This window comes from Liolophura sinensis, chromosome 6 (assembly GCF_032854445.1).
Source record: "Liolophura sinensis isolate JHLJ2023 chromosome 6, CUHK_Ljap_v2, whole genome shotgun sequence".
In the NCBI taxonomy this organism is placed as follows: Eukaryota; Metazoa; Mollusca; class Polyplacophora; order Chitonida; family Chitonidae; genus Liolophura; species Liolophura sinensis.
The window spans coordinates 1,905,834-1,927,223 of NC_088300.1; the positions used below are offsets into that span (position 1 = coordinate 1,905,834).

Consider the following 21,390-nt stretch of genomic DNA (forward strand, 5'->3'; position numbering starts at 1 on the left):
GTTATGTTGAACTGGGGCTTTGTTTTGAATGTCATTTCCAAAAGTTGTTTCCTTGACACCACGCGTGTTAGAAGTTTTAAAAGTTTTGCATTACTTCCCTGCATGGTTTATTCTCCCGTTGACTTCCAGCGCAACATCGATACTGCGTTTAATCGTTTGACTTTGGCCGTTCCCCGTCTTACGTACGTCTTCGGGCAGTGTTGCTGTATATGTTGATATATTATACATCACTCGTTTATGATGTTCCATATTTTAAAATTTGTGTTACTTTCGGCTCCACTGATCTATTAACCTAAAGTGCGGCGCTTCGACGGGAAGTTTTTCTGCATGCGTATTTGAGCTGGTGCTATGCATGCAAGGTTAAGTGAAAATTAATGCAATGTTACTCCCAAACAACATTCATTTTGTAGTAGGCTGCAGGCCTACTCGTTCTTTCGTTAGGAAATACAAAATAAGAACATTTCATCTTAACGTTCTCACACTGAATACTTCTAGGAACAGAACCAGAAGTCAGAACTGAAGAGATTGGTCTTTTGCAGATTTATCAAGTACACAACTCAGAGATCAACTGTACTCAATTTCATTCTGTTTTATTTCCTAGATTGATTTCATTTTGTCCTGATTTCTAGACAATAATTAGGATTTCAACAAGCTACACAGATTGCAATTCTATTGCTCACACAACCGGGAACTCGCAAAACTCTATTCGGCTTGTATCAAGATGGTCCAAACCTGTGGACTCATTTGTTCTTTACATTATTACCTCACAATTAACGGTGTAGGTGTGCGCATAAAACATACATGAAGTACAAACGCACTGCAACGTCACAGAAGAAAACAATGCATTCTACTGTCATTTGGACTGGGTGTGCAGCTCATCCTCGAGTCTCCCGCTGTTACTGATTACACGGAAAGTTAACCAATACTGAACTACCTGACATCCATCATATACTCCAGTGCTGCTACCCCTATCCACAAAGATGTCAACAAATTGTGAAGAACCACAGAAAAACTGTAGACAAAGTAAGTCCATACAAATGAAGAACACTACTTCTCAATTCTCAAAATTAAGTATCTCCGGTTAAACATTATTTCGCTGTTACCACCATTAAGAAAATGTAAAGGTTTCCAAAAACACATCAATAGCACTCAATCTCTAACAGGTTATCGGATTCTTCTCAAAAATATTTACACTTCATAAATGTTTATCATCACACACCAGTTGCAAAAATAATCTATGATTAGCATCGCCATAAATACATGTAGAGTCCGATATTAAAACCCTAGATAATATATATGCTGTTATAACTTTACTGGGATATATCACAGACAAATAGGGTAGCACACCCAAGCTTACCTGACTGAGACGATCACCTACACACATAACTATAGCACACAGGACTATAGCCCACAACACACTTTGTACACTCATCACATGCACACACTCTCTCATATTTCACACACATTCTATGAAACACACACACTTATCACTTACACATGTTTGATATCTAAGGTGCACAGTAGCACAGAACAGGTTTCATAATGCACCACATGCTAACGTTGAAACAGAATGGTGGGAGTTCCACAGTAACCCTGCACACACTTCTCAAGTACACACTATTATAGAACAGATGCAAGCAGTACTGATGTGCACTCAGACAGGAAATCATCTTCACAGATAACAAAACTCATCTGAACAGATCATACACCACGTTTGATTAAACATGATTATCATCATCATCATCATTTTTTATCTACATGATCTTTGATCATAAACATACGGTTTGATCATGAATGAGATTTTTGATCAACACTTTGTTTGATCAATAGTCAGTCTCATCAATATTTATTTCATAAACCATAATTAAATAGCTTAGTTGTAGAAAACTGGGTGGACATGACAAGACATAAAGGTTAATAGATCAGGTGTGACAACAAAATGGGACAAACATTACTACCCTGTACAACACTACAACTGGGGCTGGCCTGCCGGCTGTACATATAACATCAGCCAAAACTCTACCATTATTTCACTCAGCGCCAATTATATAGGTAACAATGGGTTCAATCCCAGCAGTATTACAGCACAAGGCAACAGTGGCAGCACCTTGCCACACAGACAGATCCATTCCCCTTCACTGTGGGTAAGGCAGTCAAACAATGGAGACTCATATAATCTCGTGCACAACTTCAGGAGTCCTGGGTAAGAACCTGTTTCTGAATTCCTCATCAGACAAGGTCAAAGGTGGCGGGGTTTTCCCCAGGTCTACATTTCTACTGGGGGAGCAAGACCTTGACCTTGACCTTGATCCAGAGCGTGACCTTGACCCTGATCTTGACTGTGACCTTGACCTGACAGGACTTTCACAAATCCTGACTCTGTGTTTCTTCTTGGATGGATTTGGTGTGGAAGCATGGAGATCTTCACAACTCTGAAAAACAAACATTTAGGTATCAAAGGTTATAATAAAAATCTACCCTACTTCCAAAGCCTTTGAATGATAAGGACTGACTAAATTTGACATGCTCTCTTAACTTGTAACCATTGTATGAGGTGTTTAGGCCTCTTTTAGAAGCCCTGGAGGATTTTATATCAACAAAATGTTTCTGCCCCTTTTACCAGATCTTACATTACAGCAGAACACATGGTGTCACCATTTGCTGTTGTACAGTCACACATGACTCCATGTTAATGACTTTTCACATCTTTACTGCCAAACTGCCTTAGATTACATCCTATCTGCCTCATTAAACAAGAAAATTTAAGACCCAGGTGTTTACCTTATGTAAGATCAGTTTTGATAAGATCCAGGTGTTTACCTTATGTGAGATCACTTTTGATAAGAATCAGGTGTTTACCTATGTGAGATCCCTTTTGATAAGACCCAAGTGTTTACCTTATGTGAGGTCAGATTTGATAAGAACCAGGTTTTTACCTTATCTGAGGTCAGTTTTGATGACCCACGTATTTACCTTACGTAAGGTCATTTTTGATGACCCAAGTTTTTACCTTAAGTGATGTCAGATTTGATAAGACCCAGGTGTTTACCTTATCTGAGGTCACTTTTGATAAGATCCAGGTATTTACCTTATTTGAGGTCAGGTGTTACTCTATCTGGGGTCAGTTTTGATAAGACCCAGGAGTTTACCTCACGTAAGGTCAGTTTTGAGATTAGTTTTGATGACCCAGGTGTTTACCTTATGTGAGGTCAGTTTTGATAAGACCCAGGTGTTTACCTTAGCTGAGGTTAGTTTTGATGACCCAAGTATTTACCTTATGTGAGGTCAGTTTTGATAAGACCCAAGTGTTTACCTTATCTGAGGTTAGTTTTGATGACCCAGGTGTTTACCTTATGTGAGGTCAGTTTTGATGACCCAGGTGTTTACCTTATGTGAGGTCAGTTTTTATAAGACCCAGGTGTTTACCTTATGTGAGGTCAGTTTTGTCTCCCTGAGGTCATCCTGCAGCAGTCTCATCGTCTCTTGAAGCCTGAAACATGAGTTATCCAATCACTATCAGTCCTTGAGATGTGGAAAATGAAGACTTCTTGTCATCCATCTTAATTAGTAAAATTCTGAACAATGGTTCACTTTTTAATTTGATATTTGTTTAATGTCACATTCAAGACTATTTTCATGGCTGCCTTTGTGTGAATTCTGCTAGAAACAATCAATGTGTGGACAGTACCTTAGGTATCTCTCTTGTATTCTCTCTCGCTCTTTTTGGGTCTCCTGAAATAAGACAGAGGAAACCTCAAAATATATCAAACATGTTTTATGGACATTATTTTGTACCAATTTTCTGGTAAGGGGGGAGAAAACATAATGCCAAAATCAGATGAAACAGTGTGAAAACTTATTTGCAAAGAATGCTTTTAATATTTTTTTCCATTTTTCTTTACAGAGAAAAAGACAACTGAAAGTAATTTTTGTATGGTGGGTATTTGGGATCACCTCTGGGTGTATGTTGTCTTTACATAATAATCATCTAAGTAAGGATCTCATACATGTCTGATAAAGTCGTCTTAATGTCAATTTATTGTTTATATCCACATCATTTCATCTAAATTGTTACATGTATGAATACATTAAAAATATAAATATGATCCCCAGCCATGATGAAAACACCAAGTTATAGTCCAAATATATTCACTAAACTTACAGTTACATCCTCATTTACAACATAATCAAGCAAAGACAATATATATCAATAGGTGATCCCAAACAGACACCAAACAAAATTTATTTTCAATTGTCCTTTTCTCTTTAAAGGAAAATCAAAAAAGAACACACTCACTAGTAGCTTTTTGCCTTCTTTCATCTGAGCTTTATTCTGATACACAGAGTGTGATTGAGTCACCAAATTTACACATAAACAATAACTGTCAGACAGCAACTTTCTAAACAGGTTAGCATCATGGAGGAGGAACGTCGGTGATTAGTAACACTATCACATGCTGTGATGTTGTTATATTTATACCTCTTTATCCTCCATCACATGCTGTGATGTCCGCTACATGCAAAGTTTAGCCATACGAGTGTGCCTGTAGACTTATTGTTATATTTATACCTCCATATCCTCTATCACATTCTGTCACTGTTATATTTATACCTCCATATCCTCTATCACATTCTGTCACTGTTATATTTATACCTCTATATCCTCTATCACATTCTGCCACTGTTATATTTACACCTCAGTATCCTCTATCACATTCTGCCACTGTTATATTTATACCTCAGTATCCTCTATCACATTCTGCCACTGTAAATATTTATACCTCTATATCTATCACATTCTGCCACTGTTATATTTATACCTCTATATCCTCTATCACATGCTGACGCTCCTCACTGAAGATCCTAGACTGCTCCTGTTCTCTCAGCTTCTGTAGCTCTAGCTGGTCAGTCAGATCCAAGATTTGATCCTGTCAGAAAAGGACTACACCAATTACAAATCAACAAAAATTTATAGATGTACAAATACATAGTATACATGTATTTTTGTTGCACAGTTTTAGACAATATAAGTACAATTCAACCTTTGGCCTGACTTGTTCTGTATGAGCTAAGGTTAATTTCAATACTCCTTAGTATTAGTAAAACGAGTATATTAGGAATCTCCAGTTAAAATACTCCATTTTTATCATGAACATTTAACATTTTATCCATCTTCTGCTTTTAACTAATTGAATCAGACTACTGGCAAACATGAGAACTGATGAGTACATTGAGTACAGGACGTACTGATACCTGCTTTACCCATTAACATATGATACTAACCTGAAGATTCTCAACACAATTCACATTTTCACTATCGCGGATGACTAGCTCTGGAAAACAAAGAGCAAGCATCAAAGGTCAACTGAAGAATTCCTATTCCCATCAATCATGAAAAAAACTTCATTTCTTCGTCACAACAAAATTGTCATAGAGGATGATGTAATCTTCACATACAAGGCGTTACAGACACAGGTACAGATAACCACAAAAACCTGCAAAGTCATCAGACAAGAAGAAGTTATTGTGTTAATCAAAGTCTCACACAAACACACTAGGAGACTGATAGCAGATCCATCATTGATGGGCCAATTTTTTCTTTAAAATGTCTACAAACATCTAAACTTATCTGTGGTATGAACTACCTTTATTGTGATGTCTTTCTTTCTCTTTTTTTTCTCTTTCGGACAATACAACATTTAGCCTATCCAGCATCATAAGTGTCAAGGCAACTGGTATATAATATAACACCCACCCACCCTTAAAAATTAAATGAATGAAAATTGTGTGTGTATCCATGTGTAATGTCCTACCTTTCTTGACATTGTTCAGCTCCTCTAGAGCATCCTCTCTCTTGGACAGTTCATTCAGGAAGTACTGACGGTCAGAGTCTGTGCTAGATAGCGCCTCACGGAAGTCTTGTCGCAGTTTCTTCTCCCGATTCATCCTCTCACGGAACTCCTCCTTTATCCACTGGATCTTACCCTGAGGGAAAACACCATACACGTGTTGATGATATACACACTATATGTGGGATAATAACATACAATCATGAATACACACCATTTACAGATGAAGGTGACATAAGGTGATGTGCTTTAGTGGGGCTCTATTTCACCCTTCCCTCAACCCCCCACCTACTATCATGCTAGCTTACTGGTATCTTAAACATAATGCAAGACATCTACATGATATTTATCACTGGGAATATCAAGTATTTTCATGGGTTTATTCCCAAATAATATTTGAGGGACTTTCAAGGTCATGAACACCATCAAAACAAATTCAAGTACATTAAAAGGACCTGTGAGAATCCTGTGTGTACCTCCAAGACGTTGTATTATTTGGCTAGGCAAGTCATTTAGCAGTGAACATTTGCATAACGTTTTGAATCAAGGACTGGGCAAGACAGAAATTCACAGTTGCTCTGTCTTGAATCAAAACTGCCATTTGGTAGGAATAAGCATTTCATAAGTACATAAATGGAATAGAAGATTTTCACTAAAACATGTCTCAAATTCAAAGTTATGTTCTTGCATCTTTCAAGCTTAAAGATCACAACTAGATCACAAACTTATACTTCTCTTTGCTTTGAGACAATGATCAAATTACGCCGATCAACCATGCTTGCTGATTCATTCTTTTAGCTTTGTACCAATCAGATAACATGACCACAGGCTCTTTTCTGTGTAATTTTAAAGCAGCAAGCATGGTAATGCTCGAGACCCAGTATGGCAATACCAATCACTCAGTACAGTAATCTCAGTGACTCAGCACAGTAACCTCAGCATAAATCCAGCATGGTAATCTCAGTGACTGAGCATGGTAATCTTAGTGATTCAGCATGGTAATCTCAGTAACTGAGCATAGTAATCTCAGTGACTCAGCATGGTACTCTTAGTGACTCAGCATGGTAATCTCAGTAACTCAGCATGGTAATCTAAGTGATTCAGTATGATAACCTCAGTGACTCAGCATAGTACTCTTAGTGACTCAGCATGGTAATCTTAGTAACTCAGCATGGTAATCTCAGTGATTCAGTATGGTAATCTCAGTGACTGAGCATGGTACTCTTAGTGACTCAGCATGGTAATCTCAGTAACTCAGCATGGTAATATCAGTGATTCAGCATGGTAATCTCAGTAACTCAGTATGGTAATCTGAGTAACTCAGTATGGTAATCTCAGTGACTGAGCATGGTACTCTTAGTGATTCAGCATGGTAATCTCAGTAACTCAGCATGGTAACCTCAGTGACTCAGCATGGTACTCTTAGTGACTCAGCATGGTAATCTCAGTGACTCAGCATGGTAATCTCAGTGATTCAGTATGGTAATCTCAGTGACTGAGCATGGTACTCTTAGTGACTCAGCATGGTAATCTCAGTAACTCAGCATGGTAATATCAGTGATTCAGCATGGTAATCTCAGTAACTCAGTATGGTAATCTGAGTAACTCAGTATGGTAATCTCAGTGACTGAGCATGGTACTCTTAGTGATTCAGCATGGTAATCTCAGTAACTCAGCATGGTAATCTCAGTGACTGAGCATGGTACTCTTAGTGACTCAGCATGGTAATCTCCGTGACTCAGCATGGTAATCTCAGTGATTTAGTATGGTAATCTCAATGACTCAGTATGGTAATCTCAGTGAATGAGCATGGTAATCTCAGTGACTCTGTATGGTATTCTTAGTGATTCAGTATGGTAATCTCAGTGACTGAGCATGGTACTCTTAGTGACTCAGCATGGTAATCTAAGTGACTGCATGGTAATCCTAGTGATTCAGCATGGTAATCTCATTGACTCCGCATGGTAATCTCAGTGATTCAGCATGGTAATCTCAGTGACTCCGCATGGTAATCTCAGTGATTCAGCATGGTAATCTCAGTGACTCCGCATGGTAATCTCAGTGATTCAGCATGGTAATCTCAGTGACTCCGCATGGTAATCTCAGTGATTCAGCATGGTAATCTCAGTGACTCCGCATGGTAATCTCAGTGATTCAGCATGGTAATCTCAGTGACTCCGCATGGTAATCTCAGTGATTCAGCATGGTAATCTCAGTGATTCAGCATGGTAATCTCAGTGATTCAGCATGGTATTCTTAGTGAGTCAGTAAGGTAATCCTAATCTCACCTTCATCTCTGCTAATACTTGGGGAGGACCTGACAGACAGCCCTTCACGTTGTTCATGGCCTACAACAACACAACATACATCCTGTCTTATTATACCACAGCCTAGAACAGGTAACATCATCTGTACAATACTTTCCCACATGGACTACTGCAAGTATTGCATTACTGAAGGAACTGTCAATAGGACATTCAATCTAATACAGGCCCTATTTTACAATTATTTACTAGATCACATTTTATGTTAGCTTAGTTTTATTTACTTTTATGTGTATATCTGTCACATGTTAACATCTGTCACATGGCAAGGCTTACAAAAACAAGCGCAAAATGTTCCTTGGGTGATGGGTAGTTCCCATATTTCACAAAATCAGTCACTACAGGTCAGCATCATCACCCACCTGGTACTTTTCCGGGGACTCCGTAGAGGCCACATCTAACGCTGCATCCACGTCAAACGCAAGCTCCTTCAACAGGTTCTGGTAATGACAACGACGAAACCAATGACAACAAGTGATACAGACATTAGTGCCACTAATACTACCCTCCATACAAAATTACAATGTGTATGCCATCCATACTTGGAAAGAAAAACAAAAAAAAAAACAAGTTTATATATTCTGCATTTTGCTGAGAGTTTACAGAAAGATGCATAAGAATGAATTTCCACAATGATATGGAGAACATTGACAGACAAAAAATGTGGGACATAAGGCAGAACTCGTTTTGTTACAACTGGATGAGATATTCAGACTGGTTTTTATCCTCCACGTGAAAGGACTTTAAGTACAGCATACTATCAGATGATCAGAACTCACCAAGTTCTCTCTCTCCAGTCTACGGACAGCTTCCTTTGCACAGTGTAGCTCATCTTCTAAAACCTTTACCCTGTTATACAACAAATAACAGGAAATTTAAGGTGCAGATATCAGTATAAACATCACTAATGTATAGGTTTATATTCATCTGAAATCACTAAACACTGTCAATAAGTAGGCTGCACTAATAACTTTCCTTACAACACTACAGGTTTACTTTAAATGCTAAGCAAATAATACAAAAATTACCTGCATAAACTGAAAACAGCAAAATGATGGTCACCTTCCATGATATTTTAATGTGGGAACAAAAAAGCAAAGTGCAATGAACCATTATTACATAGAAAACCTACCTGCCCAAGTCATCCTCAGCCAGCTGAGTCTAGAGGAGAAAACAGTCAAGTATGGCTTGTTAGATCAAGTGAAGAATGATGATTCTGATTAAGCAAAATTTTACAGAGTCATACTGGAATAAATCTTTCAGATCTTAAAACTGTGCGGCCAGACTTTGCTCGGTTTCTTAAAAAACATAATGCTAGCTGCCATTGCGAAGTGAAATATTCTTGAGTGTGGCATAAGACACCCATGAAATAAATAAAATATGTCAATTAAAACTGTGATATTGACAATGTGAAAACAACTTTCTGAAGTGCATGTACTGAATACTCTGCAGCACTAGAACAAATTTCACAATTTGCTTTAAGTTACACATCTGTTCATATCTGATTGGCATTGGTCTCTTCCTTGCGCTTACTGAACTTGAGTCAAACTTAGGTGTGGAAAAATACACGAAAAGTCAGACCAACCACAAGCTGGAAACCAACCTCACATTTCCTGACATAAGAGATCCAGTTATGCCAGCATAAGAGGTTTTTGGGGACTGCCAAATGCTTTTATAACCAGCTGATTCAACAATCTACATAAAACTACCACAATTAACCACCTTGGGCTGAATGTGGTTACCCACAGGTGTTTTACATCTAGATGTTAAAGTTGGTAATCTTCCCTCACCTGTGTTTGGAACTCTTGTTTAGCTCTCTCCACTTTTCTCCTTAATTCACTGTTCTCCTCTTCGTATCTGTTTATAAGGTAAGCAAAACAAAAATGCAATATATAATCACAATAATCCGTTGGACAGTAAGCCAATCAAAATAGAGACAGGTAAATGATTGCGTGAAACCTTTCTGACAGAGTGAATTATCTGACTAGTGAATTACAGCAAATACAAGATTATGTCCCCTATCAAAAAGACAATAACTAAGCATTCGGTAAACTAAATGCCAAATCATAACCTCACACCTGCACAGCCAGCTCTCCCTATACCATCAACACTTCATTGCAATCAGACAGTAGAAAACACCTATGTGTTGGTACAGTGTATATAGATATAGTGAACCATGAGGTAAACCCAACCTCTCTTGTACAGCAGCGGGCAAACTTCAAGCTTATGGACTAGAAACAATTACCAGTGAGATGAGGTCAACCTTACCGCTGTATCTCATCATGAAGTCTGACTAACTCCACCTTCATATTCTCATCCTGTCTTCTGGCCATTTTCAGGGAAGATCTCAGTTCATGAAGTTCCATCTAGAAATCAGAGAGATTCACAGATGTACCATTTACCACTGAATAAAATAACCAGATTTTCATGTCATAACTCACAACACTTTCTGCCACAGGCTGAAATTACTTTACAAGCACTTCATATTTAGTACACATACACAACATGAATAAATTACTGTACAAGCACTTCATATTTAGTACACATACACAACATGAATAAATTACTTTACAAGCACTTCATATTTAGTACACATACACAACATGAATAAATTACTATACAAGCACTTCATATTTAGTACACATACACAACATGAATAAATTACTTTACAAGCACTTCATATTCAGTACACATACACAACATGAATAAATTACTTTACAAGCACTTCATATTTAGTACACATACACAACATGAATAAATTACTTTACAAGCACTTCATATTCAGTACACATACACAACATGAATAAATTACTTTACAAGCACTTCATATTTAGTACACATACACAACATGAATAAATTACTGTACAAGCACTTCATATTTAGTACACATACACAACATGAATAAATTACTGTACAAGCACTTCATATTTAGTACACATACACAACATGAATAAATTACTATACAAGCACTTCATATTCAGTACACATACACAACATGAATAAATTACTATACAAGCACTTCATATTTAGTACACATACACAACATGAATAAATTACTGTACAAGCACTTCATATTTAGTACACATACACAACATGAATAAATTACTGTACAGGCACTTCATATTTAGTACACATACACAACATGAATAAATTACTGTACAAGCACTTCATATTCAGTACACATACACAACATGAATAAACTAATGCATAAATATTGTCAGAGATTTTGTTAGTGATTGCTTCTGAACACTATCGGCCAGCTGTGATAATCAGTGTTACTCCTCTGATGTTATTGACACTTGATTAGGCAAAGTCATGGATGAGCAAGCTTTACACATCTATGAGGTGAACTTTCTTTCTTCACTGAAAATGGAAATTTTTTTGCACATACTTGATACATACACTTGATATAATCTTCACGTTAAATTAACCAACAATTCAATATGGGTATCACAAATGTACAGAATCGTGCCAATGTTCACAAGGTCCTACAGGTGAACATTTGTTTTGGGGTAAATTCCTGTAAGCACAAATAAAAATGTTACCTTGAGAGCCTGGAGCTCTGCCTCTGTCTCAACCTGCTCTTTTCTATATCTGTGGGCAATCTGCTGAGCCACCTGGTGTTCACGACCCTGAAAACAAGGGAGACAACAAATACATAGAGAAATTCCCAAAGGAAGATGCTGTATTCCCAGGATGGATAATATGGGAACTGACAATTTTTCATAAAAAACTGTTTTCATACATATAGTTTTCTGGGATGTTTCTGTGCCCTCACAACTTACAAAAATGTGAGAAAAAATGTTCATGCATTTGAAAATTTCTGCTGATGTGAATATTTTGATATTGATGTATCTTCTGTTAAATACTCACCTTAAGTTCTGACAGCTCCCTCTTCAATCCTTCTAACACAGCTTGATGTGAATCGCGCTCCTGTCAAATTCACATACACCTCTAATGTTAAATCAGAATCATAAAAGTCATACCCTGAGAAAGAAGAAACCAACATTTAAATCTACACACAGTACTGAAGTACGTCACACATTTCAGGGCATGTGTGCTCAAAATCACTTGGCATTACAGTCATGTGTTTTTACTGCAACATGAATCCATTACGTAGCCTGTCACATCTATCACTGCTTGTAATAATAAGCTGTATACACATCTATCACTGCTTGTAATAATAAGCTGTATACATATCTTGATGAACATAAAATCAGAATTGAGATCAGTAAATTCCACACCAGCCCATCAACAAATACAGGACCTACCTCTTTCACTTGACATCTAACATTGCCAATCTCTTCCTGAAAGAGCTTTTCCTTGTGGTTTGCCTCTGCTAAAACCATCTTAAGTTCCTGGGAACAATCAGACAAGAATTTTCAAGTCTTTCCTTTTGTACAGTCACAGCTCACAGAAGTAAATTTATTCAAAAGAATATGTGTGTCAATGAGAGCCCTGCTCGGGACAATGCACCATGTAGGCAAAACCTACAAAATACAGGTTAACCACAGGGCATTTTTCAACATGTTGACTTAAAACTTTATGTCAGGAGAGCTCTACAAGAAAATACTTAAATTCTTCGAATTTCTGAAAGGCACTAATTCAGCTGGTCATTTTCTTATTCTATATGTAGAAACATTTAGACAGTAACCTGATCGGTTTCACAAAGCCAGTCTGGCCTTATTCTGAGGTGAAATATCCATGCCTGATTTTAGACTGTTAAATGGTGATTTAAGTGATTCGCAAGTGATATGTATATATGTTCACTAATGTTATGTTAAAACAAATGTATCAATATGTGATCTTCTGTGTATGATATTGTTGTATACAGGAAACAGGTAATCCAAGGTTACTGCATGTCATTCCTCACTCACCTGTTTCTGAACATTAGCATCCCCCAGCTGAGCTGCCAGGTCAGCTTTTGTTAACTGTAACTCCTGACACTCTTTCTGTAACAGTCAAATTACCAAAGTTACCTTACTTGGTTACAAAAGTAAATTTATTGTACTGTTTTGCTGTCAAATAGTAATTTTAGATGTCTGAAATATTATTAAAAAATATTTAAAAAAAAACATTCTATTAACACCTGATTCATTGCAATTTTCCCTAAACGCTACACAAAGTCAAAACAAACAGAACTAAATGCATCTTTATTTCCTGAGGGCGTGTTAATAAACTAAATATCCTGTCAGTTTTAGGGGAAATTTCCCTGCAGGCCATCTGTAGAATAAATATGTACTTGTGTACAGATATAAATGATTATCAGCGGAAGTTTAACATGCACAATATACAGTGCATATTACTATGTTGTAGTTGTCAACATTACCATACTCCATAACAGTCAATATTGTGAAGATCATCCTGTTCACAGAACGGCTAGCGACCTAAAATTCCGACCGCGGCTTTATTGCTCATCTTGCCTCATTCTGAGCAGCCTACTGATTTTAACTGATTTTTCGACTGATTCTAACCTCAGGCGTTTTGAGGTTTGTTTGGATGAAGTAAGTTTAAGCACTTGTAAAAATGAACTTTTTCAGGCAAAATTTTTAGGTTAAATTATGCCTGATCTGACTAAGACATAATAGTGAGTCAAACCTCCAAATGGCTGGCCTTGTCCTGAGTCAGTAAGTGGGCAGCCTGGATGCTAGTCAACTGATCTTCTAGCCTGTTCTTCTCTTCCAGCACACCTGTCAGCCGCGAGTCAGCATTACGTAGTTCATTCTCCAGCTGTATCAACAACAACACAACTGGTTACACAAAACAATAACTCCTATATCAGTAGAATATTTCATCCATAAGTTTATGTGTAGGTGTAAATTAACTACGATTAAACAGCTAAAAAACACCCACTGTTACAGAAAAGTAAAAAAAACTTTTTTCCCTCTTCAGTCAGTGTTCCAATATCTCCAGAAGGAAACCTTGTTCAACCATCCAAAACAACCACTCACCTTTTCTGCGACTGTCCTAGCATCCCTCATCTCTCTATCCAGGTCGAGACGGTGTGACTTGAGCTCGTTAACCTCCACGTCCCTCAGTCGCAGCTGCTCATCCTGAGCCGCACGCACTGCCTGTACAAACACACACACAAACTGTCACATGTCTCATCCTGAGCTGCACGCACTGCCTGTACAAATACACACACAAACTGTCACATGTCTAATCCTGAGCTGCACGCACTGCCTGTACAAACACACACACAAACTGTCACATCCTGAGCTGCACGCACTGCCGGTACAAATACACACACAAACTGTCACATGTCTCATCCTGAGCTGCACGCACTGCCTGTACAAACACACACACACAAACTGCCACATGTCTCATCCTGAGCTGCACTCACTCCCTGTACAAACACACACACAAACTGTCACATCTCATGCTGAGCTGCACGCACTGCCTGTACAAATACACACACAAACTGTCACGTCTCATCCTGAGCCGCACGAACTGCCTGTACAAACACACACAAACTGTCACATGTCTCATCCTGAGCCGCAGGCACTGCCTGTACAAATACACACACAAACTGTCACATGTCTCATGCTGAGCGGCACCCACTGCCTGTACAAATACACACACAAACTGTCACATGTCTCTTCCTGAGCTGCACGCATTGCCTGTACAAATACACACACAAACTGTCACATGTCTCATCCTGAGCCACACGCACTGCCTGTACAAATACACACACAAACTGTCACATGTCTATTCCTGAGCCGGGGGCCTCCGTGGCTCAGTCGGTTAGCGCGCTAGCGCAGCGTAGTGACCCAGAAGCCTCTCACCAATGCGGTCGCTGTGAGTTCAAGACCAGCTCATGCTGGCTTCCTCTCCGGCCGTACGTGGGAAGGTCTGTCAGCAACCTGCGGATGGTCGTGGGTTTCCGCCGGGCTCTGCCCGGTTTCCACCCACCATAATGCTGGCCGCCGTCGTATAAGTGAAATATTCTTGAGTACGGCGTAAAACACCAATCAAAAAAAAAAAAAAAAAAAAATTCCTGAGCCGCACGCACTGCCTGTACAAATACACACACAAACTGTCACATCTCATCCTGAGCTGCACACACTGCCTGTACAAATACACACACAAACTGTCACATGTCTAATCCTGAGCCGCAGGCACTGCCTGTACAAATGCACACACAAACTGTCACATGTCTCATCCTGAGCCGCAGGCACTGCCTGTACAAATACACACACAAACTGTCACATGTCTCATCCTGAGCCACACGTACTGCCTGTACAAATACACACACAAACTGTCACATGTCTCATCCTGAGCCACATGCACTGCCTGTACAAATACACACACAAACTGTCACATGTCTAATCCTGAGCCACACACACTGGCTGTACAAATACACACAAACTGTCACATGTCTAATCCTGAGCTGCACGCACTGCCTGTACAGATACACACAAACTGTCACATGTCTAATCCTGAGCCACACGCATTGCCTGTACAAATACACACAAACTGTCACATGTCTAATCCTGAGCTGCACGCACTGCCTGTACAAATACACACACAAACTGTCACATGTCTAATCCTGAGCTGCATGCACTGCCTGTACAAATACACACCCAAACTGTCACACGTCTCATCCTGAGCCGCACGCACTGCCTGTACAAATACACATGCAAACTGTCGCACGTCTCAACCTGAGCTGCACGCACTGCCTGTACAAACACACACGCAAACCGTCACATGCCTCATGCTGAGCTGCACGCACTGCCTGTACAAACACACACACAAACTGTCACATATCTCATCTGAATCTGCTAACATTCCAAAGTTCATACCATACCAGCCTACACACCAAGGCTGCATTCCAGCCTGCATACCAAGGCTGTAAAACAAAGCTGCATACCAGCCTGAATACAAAGGCTGCATACCAAAGCTGCATACCAGCCTGAATACAAAGGCTGCATACCAAAGCTGCATACCAGCCTGAATACAAAGGCTGCATACCAAAGCTGCATACCAGCCTGAATACAAAGGCTGCATACCAAAGCTGCATACCAGCCTGAATACAAAGGCTGCATACCAAAGCTGCATACCAGCCTGAATACAAAGGCTGCATACCAAAGCTGCATACCAGCCTGAATACAAAGGCTGCATACCAAAGCTGCATACCAGCCTGAATACAAAGGCTGCATACCAAAGCTGCATACCAGCCTGAATACAAAGGCTGCATACCAAAGCTGCATACCAGCCTGAACACAATGGCTGCATACCAAAGCTGCATACCAGCCTGAATACAAAGGCTGCATACCAAAGCTGCATTCCAGCCTGAACACAAAGGCTGCATACCAAAGCTGCATACCAGCCTGAACACAATGGCTGCATACCAAAGCTGCATACCAGCCTGAACACAAAGGCTGCATACCAAAGCTGCATTCCAGCCTGAACACAAAGGCTGCTTACCAAAGCTGCATACCAGCCTGAATACAAAGGCTGCATACCAAAGCTGCATACCAGCCTGAACACAAAGGCTGCATACCAAAGCTGCATACCAGCCTGAACACAAAGGCTGCATACCAAAGCTGCATACCAGCCTGAATACAAAGGCTGCATACCAAAGCTGCATACCAGCCTGAATACAAAGGCTGCATACCAAAGCTGCATACCAGCCTGAACACAAAGGCTGCATACCAAAGCTGCATACCAGCCTGAACACAATGGCTGCATACCAAAGCTGCATACCAGCCTGAATACAAAGGCTGCATACCAAAGCTGCATACCAGCAATAATAACAAGGTTATACCCATTTATAATATTTATTTACTTATTTGATTTGTGTTTTACGCTGTACTCAAGAATATTTCAATTATATGCATTATGGTGGGATGAAACCGGGCAGAGCCTGGGGAAACCCATGACCATCTGCAGGTATGCTAATACTTTTATCTTCTCTTGATCATCTATTTATTTATCTCACCAGTTTTCTAACAAAGATTATTTAATTAATTTTGTATCACACAGATTTACGGAAAGGGAACACTTAAATCTTGACAAAGCCTTAATAACCTTTTCAATACAAAGGCAGTTTATCCTATCCCCACACCACATGGACATGAAATGGTATTGTAGCCTTGTAGAGATGTGGTAGTAGACATGTGATAGCTGAGACTCCCATATCTCCATCACACCCACCTGCATCCCCACTCCGACTCCATCAATGACCTACCAGAATGTCACCCATTTCCCGGCGTATGTTCTCCAGCTGCACAGTAGCTGCACTTCCATGCTGTTTGATGTTTTCTAGCTCCTTGACCAGGTGTTCATTCCTCTGCATCATCTGTGAAGCGCTGTGTTTGTGGCGGTCTGCGTCTCTCTCTACCTGTTTACACTTCATCTTCCATCTGGCCGCAAACAATAACAGATACACCTTAGGCTGTTGTACAAATAGAAAACTTTTCTAGTTTTCTATAAAGTCCAAAATAAAATTATTTCATTGCAGCCAAAACATCTGGAAAATGTTAAGTTCGTAACTAGTGCAAGTGAACTGGTTAACCCAGGAACTGCACTCAGAAAACTGACTGCCAAGTGAGTAATTTATCTGAAGGGTGTTTAACGTCTTTCTCACAAATTGTTCACAAACAGAACTCTGGGTCGGCTGACGGGCAGGAGAAACTATAATACCCTGAGTAAGCCACCCACCGTGGCTAGCTACCTGACAAACCTCCTGGCCAGCTACCTGACAAACCTCCTGGCCAGCTACCTGACAAACCTCCTGACTTCAAGTTGCTGTTGAAAAACCCTTGTACTCCAGAAAAATTTTGAGAAAGGCATCAAACAACAACCGAAAAAATGACAAGTGAAGCTGTCTGCTGTTGGTATTGACTTACTGTCTGACTGTCTCCTGAGCTCTTCCCTTGAACTCCTCTTTCTTGCGCTCGCTCTCTGCCAGTGCCTGCTGTGTGACCCTCAGCTCATTAGACAGCCTCTCCACCTCCCGCGTGTACTCCTTCAGTCTCTGTAGGGCATCTTCAAGCTGAGTGGTCAGGTGAGACTTCTGACGGTTTGCTTCCTCAGACTTGTCAGACACCTCCTTCAGCTGGGTGATGTACTTTGCATTTTGCTTTTCACGGTTTTCCAGATCTTTTGTGAGGACCTGGAAAATGTGGCATGAAGTACTTTATCTCACCTTTTATTTACCCTTTATTTATCACTCGCTGTTTATTTCACTAATTTTTATATCTCCCATTCAGGAATCCCCGTTAACAAACATTTTCAGTAAACAAATATTAAGAATGAAGCTCGTTAACAAAATTTGAGCTTCATTAAGATTGGTTTAGAAGATTAAGGCTGCAAACCTCGATGTGGTCTGAGAGCTGCGCCCTCTGTCTCTCGCTGCGCTCCACGCCTCGACGCAGGTCATCCACCTCACTGGTCATGCTCAGCGACTTTGACAGATGACCCCTCAGCTCGTTTATTTCTGACTGGAATCTCTGACGTTCTCTATCCTTCTCTTCTTCAACTACGTACAAACAAAAAGATGAACTGTAAAATACATACCATCATACCAAAGAGAAGATGAAAACATTAACATGATCAATATGGTAAAATAATCACCATGATACAGTGTCAACAATTCCACCATGCAAATTTCTGCAATTACCTTATAACATATCAACTGCTGTTCACTTGAGTGAAGCACAAAAGAAAGGGATTTATTGATCTGCAATTGTCTCATAACATATCAACTGCTGTTCATTTGAGTGAAGCACAAAAGAAAGGGATTTATTGATCTGCAATTGTCTCATAACATATCAACTGTTGTTCACTTGAGTGAAGCACAAAAGAAAGGGATTTATTGATCTGCAATTGTCTCATAACATATCACCTGCAATTCACTTGAGTGAAGCACAAAAGAAAGGGATTTATTGATCTGCAATTGTCTCATAACATATCAACTGCTGTTCATTTGAGTGAAGCACAAAAGAAAGGGATTTATTGATCTGCAATTGTCTCATAACATATCAACTGCTGTTCACTTGAGTGAAGCACAAAAGAAAGGGATTTTTTGATCTGCAATTGTCTCATAACATATCAACTGTTGTTCACTTGAGTGAAGCACAAAAGAAAGGGATTTATTGATCTGCAATTGTCTCATAACATATCAACTGCTGTTTACTTGAGTGTGGTACATAAGAAAGGGATTTATTGATGTTTTATGAGTGACTAGAGAATTTTCACTTCTACAAATTTTATGGTCAGGGTGGAAGTAACCAGAGTGCCAGACATAAACCACCGTCTTTTGGGAAATGAGCTTTTCCACGTGAACTCGCATGCCATAACATTGGTGGAAGACAGTTGGTCTTCAATGAAGGTAACACTACACAACAGGCACCACCGATTCATTATCATTACCTAGAGCAGAAGGAATCTACAAAGTCCAGTTCTGCACTTCAAGTAAAACATTACATGTACTTCAGACAGCTGGATGTGTAGATAAGCTGTTATTTTTCTAACCTGTTCTCATTTTCCTCCGATCCCTCACATCTTCCTCCATACGACTTTCCGTCAGTTGTGACCGGATTTTGGACCTCTCCTCATCAGCTCGAGATAGCTGTAGTTTTAAATCGTCTATCTGCAGAAAAAAAACCATAAACAATAACTCAACTGAAGACTAATATCCAAATCAACCAATCTGGCCAGAACTATCAAGGGATAGTTTAGTTCATCTACCAGTAAATAAGTTCACATTTAATTTACTTATTTATTTGATTGTTGTTTTAATGCCATATTCTACCATTTTTCATCAGACAATTTTTCATCAGACAATTTTTCATCAGACAATTTTTCATCAGACAATTTTTCACCAGGATGATGGTAGTCAATTTTTGGAGTGATGGAAAGCAGTGGGTCTGGCATAAACAATCAAAAAATCACTGGCAAGTGTTATGCGGACAAATGGCGTTCAAGGAATGTTACAGTGTATCACAGCCGTACCAGTGTCATCAACAGATCAAGTGTCCCCGAAGTCCCCCATACAGTGACAGCGGGGAAATATCACAGCCCCACCAGCATCGTCAATCGCTTAAGTGTCATGAAGTCCCCCATACAATGACAGCAGGGAAATATCACAGCCACACCAGCATTGTCAACTGCTTTAGCGTCATGAAGTCCCCCATACAGTGACAGCAGGGAAATGTACACATTTCCTGTCCAAGGCCAGGATTGATTGTGCAAGAAACTACAAGATGATGACGGGTTAACAATGAACATTTAATCCTTCATTATTACAATAAATATCATAGCATAATCAGAATGAAAATGCTACAACATGTGAAACAGATATGTAGGTATAGCGTTCTTTTGTTTAAACAGATACTGGCTCAAGGTACAAAGACAAGCACTTACCTGTTGCTGAAGTGCTGACTTCCCACCTTCACTATGATCTAGCTTTCTCTTGACATGGTCGAGTTCAGACTCAAGCTGTAAACATCAACACAAGATGATGAGTTTAGGAAATGCTTTGTCCTTAGTACCCAAAAACCTCCAGCAAACATAATGAAGAAATAACACCAGTTAAACATAGACACCTCACCAACTCTTGCATCTACATGTTTTTCTCCATTTTACTCCGACAAACCATGACATTCAGCATAGCGGCAATAAACGTAGAAATTCTTACCCAGCACAAGAGATTCTCCTCTCTGTGAAAGAGAGGTGCACTCTCCTAACATACTATTATAAAACTGTATTATGTTTCCTTGCATTAAGGACCTCTGTGTACAAAATACCCCAGCTAGTTGAGCAATATCAATAACCTGCACTCGATCCGATTTTTTCCATCAGGGGCGGTAACAAGGGTTCAGACACAACTCCAGATGAATCCCACACATTGTCTTACCCTGTGTCTGATAGACTCTGACTGTAATAGCTGACTCTTCATCTTCCAGTCCTCAGGGGCGGGCTGAGTGGGAGGAGCTAGAGGTGGAGCCTGGAGCTGACTGTGTAGAGCCTTCAAAGACAGGACATAAAACTGCTGATTGACATTGATGCAAGATTTGATTGATGGATGAACAGTTACCTGTCAATAATTGACAAGAATTTCAAGAGGGGCATTCGTCTTTGACTTTCATTTCTTATGAAGCTACATGTATGCTACACAATATGGTGCTATTTCAGCTACTGGCATGAAAACAGTGGCAAAAAGACTATAAAACAAAATGACACAAACTAATGTGCTTTCACAGCAGAATTTG

The 21,390-nt window shown here is 39.5% G+C and overlaps 1 protein-coding gene across 1 annotated transcript in view; it reads right to left on the minus strand.

Moving 5' to 3' along the window:
• Positions 1–579: 579 nt before the first annotated feature.
• Positions 580–21,390, minus strand: part of LOC135468011 (centrosomal protein of 128 kDa-like) — a 30,427-nt gene continuing 9,616 nt past the window's right edge. The window contains exons 9-32 of the mRNA XM_064746008.1: positions 21,036–21,146; positions 20,543–20,617; positions 19,652–19,769; positions 18,493–18,656; positions 18,025–18,290; positions 17,364–17,538; positions 14,125–14,244; positions 13,772–13,903; positions 13,051–13,125; positions 12,445–12,531; positions 12,047–12,106; positions 11,719–11,805; positions 10,442–10,539; positions 9,964–10,030; positions 9,306–9,334; positions 8,953–9,022; positions 8,536–8,613; positions 8,138–8,197; positions 5,814–5,985; positions 5,284–5,333; positions 4,821–4,928; positions 3,689–3,732; positions 3,427–3,490; positions 580–2,432 (exon numbers count right to left, since the gene is read on the minus strand). Of these exons, the coding sequence (XP_064602078.1) occupies positions 2,169–2,432; positions 3,427–3,490; positions 3,689–3,732; positions 4,821–4,928; positions 5,284–5,333; positions 5,814–5,985; positions 8,138–8,197; positions 8,536–8,613; positions 8,953–9,022; positions 9,306–9,334; positions 9,964–10,030; positions 10,442–10,539; positions 11,719–11,805; positions 12,047–12,106; positions 12,445–12,531; positions 13,051–13,125; positions 13,772–13,903; positions 14,125–14,244; positions 17,364–17,538; positions 18,025–18,290; positions 18,493–18,656; positions 19,652–19,769; positions 20,543–20,617; positions 21,036–21,146 (2,574 nt within the window). The 3' untranslated portion in view covers positions 580–2,168. The remainder of the gene's footprint in view (positions 2,433–3,426; positions 3,491–3,688; positions 3,733–4,820; positions 4,929–5,283; positions 5,334–5,813; positions 5,986–8,137; positions 8,198–8,535; positions 8,614–8,952; positions 9,023–9,305; positions 9,335–9,963; positions 10,031–10,441; positions 10,540–11,718; positions 11,806–12,046; positions 12,107–12,444; positions 12,532–13,050; positions 13,126–13,771; positions 13,904–14,124; positions 14,245–17,363; positions 17,539–18,024; positions 18,291–18,492; positions 18,657–19,651; positions 19,770–20,542; positions 20,618–21,035; positions 21,147–21,390) is intronic.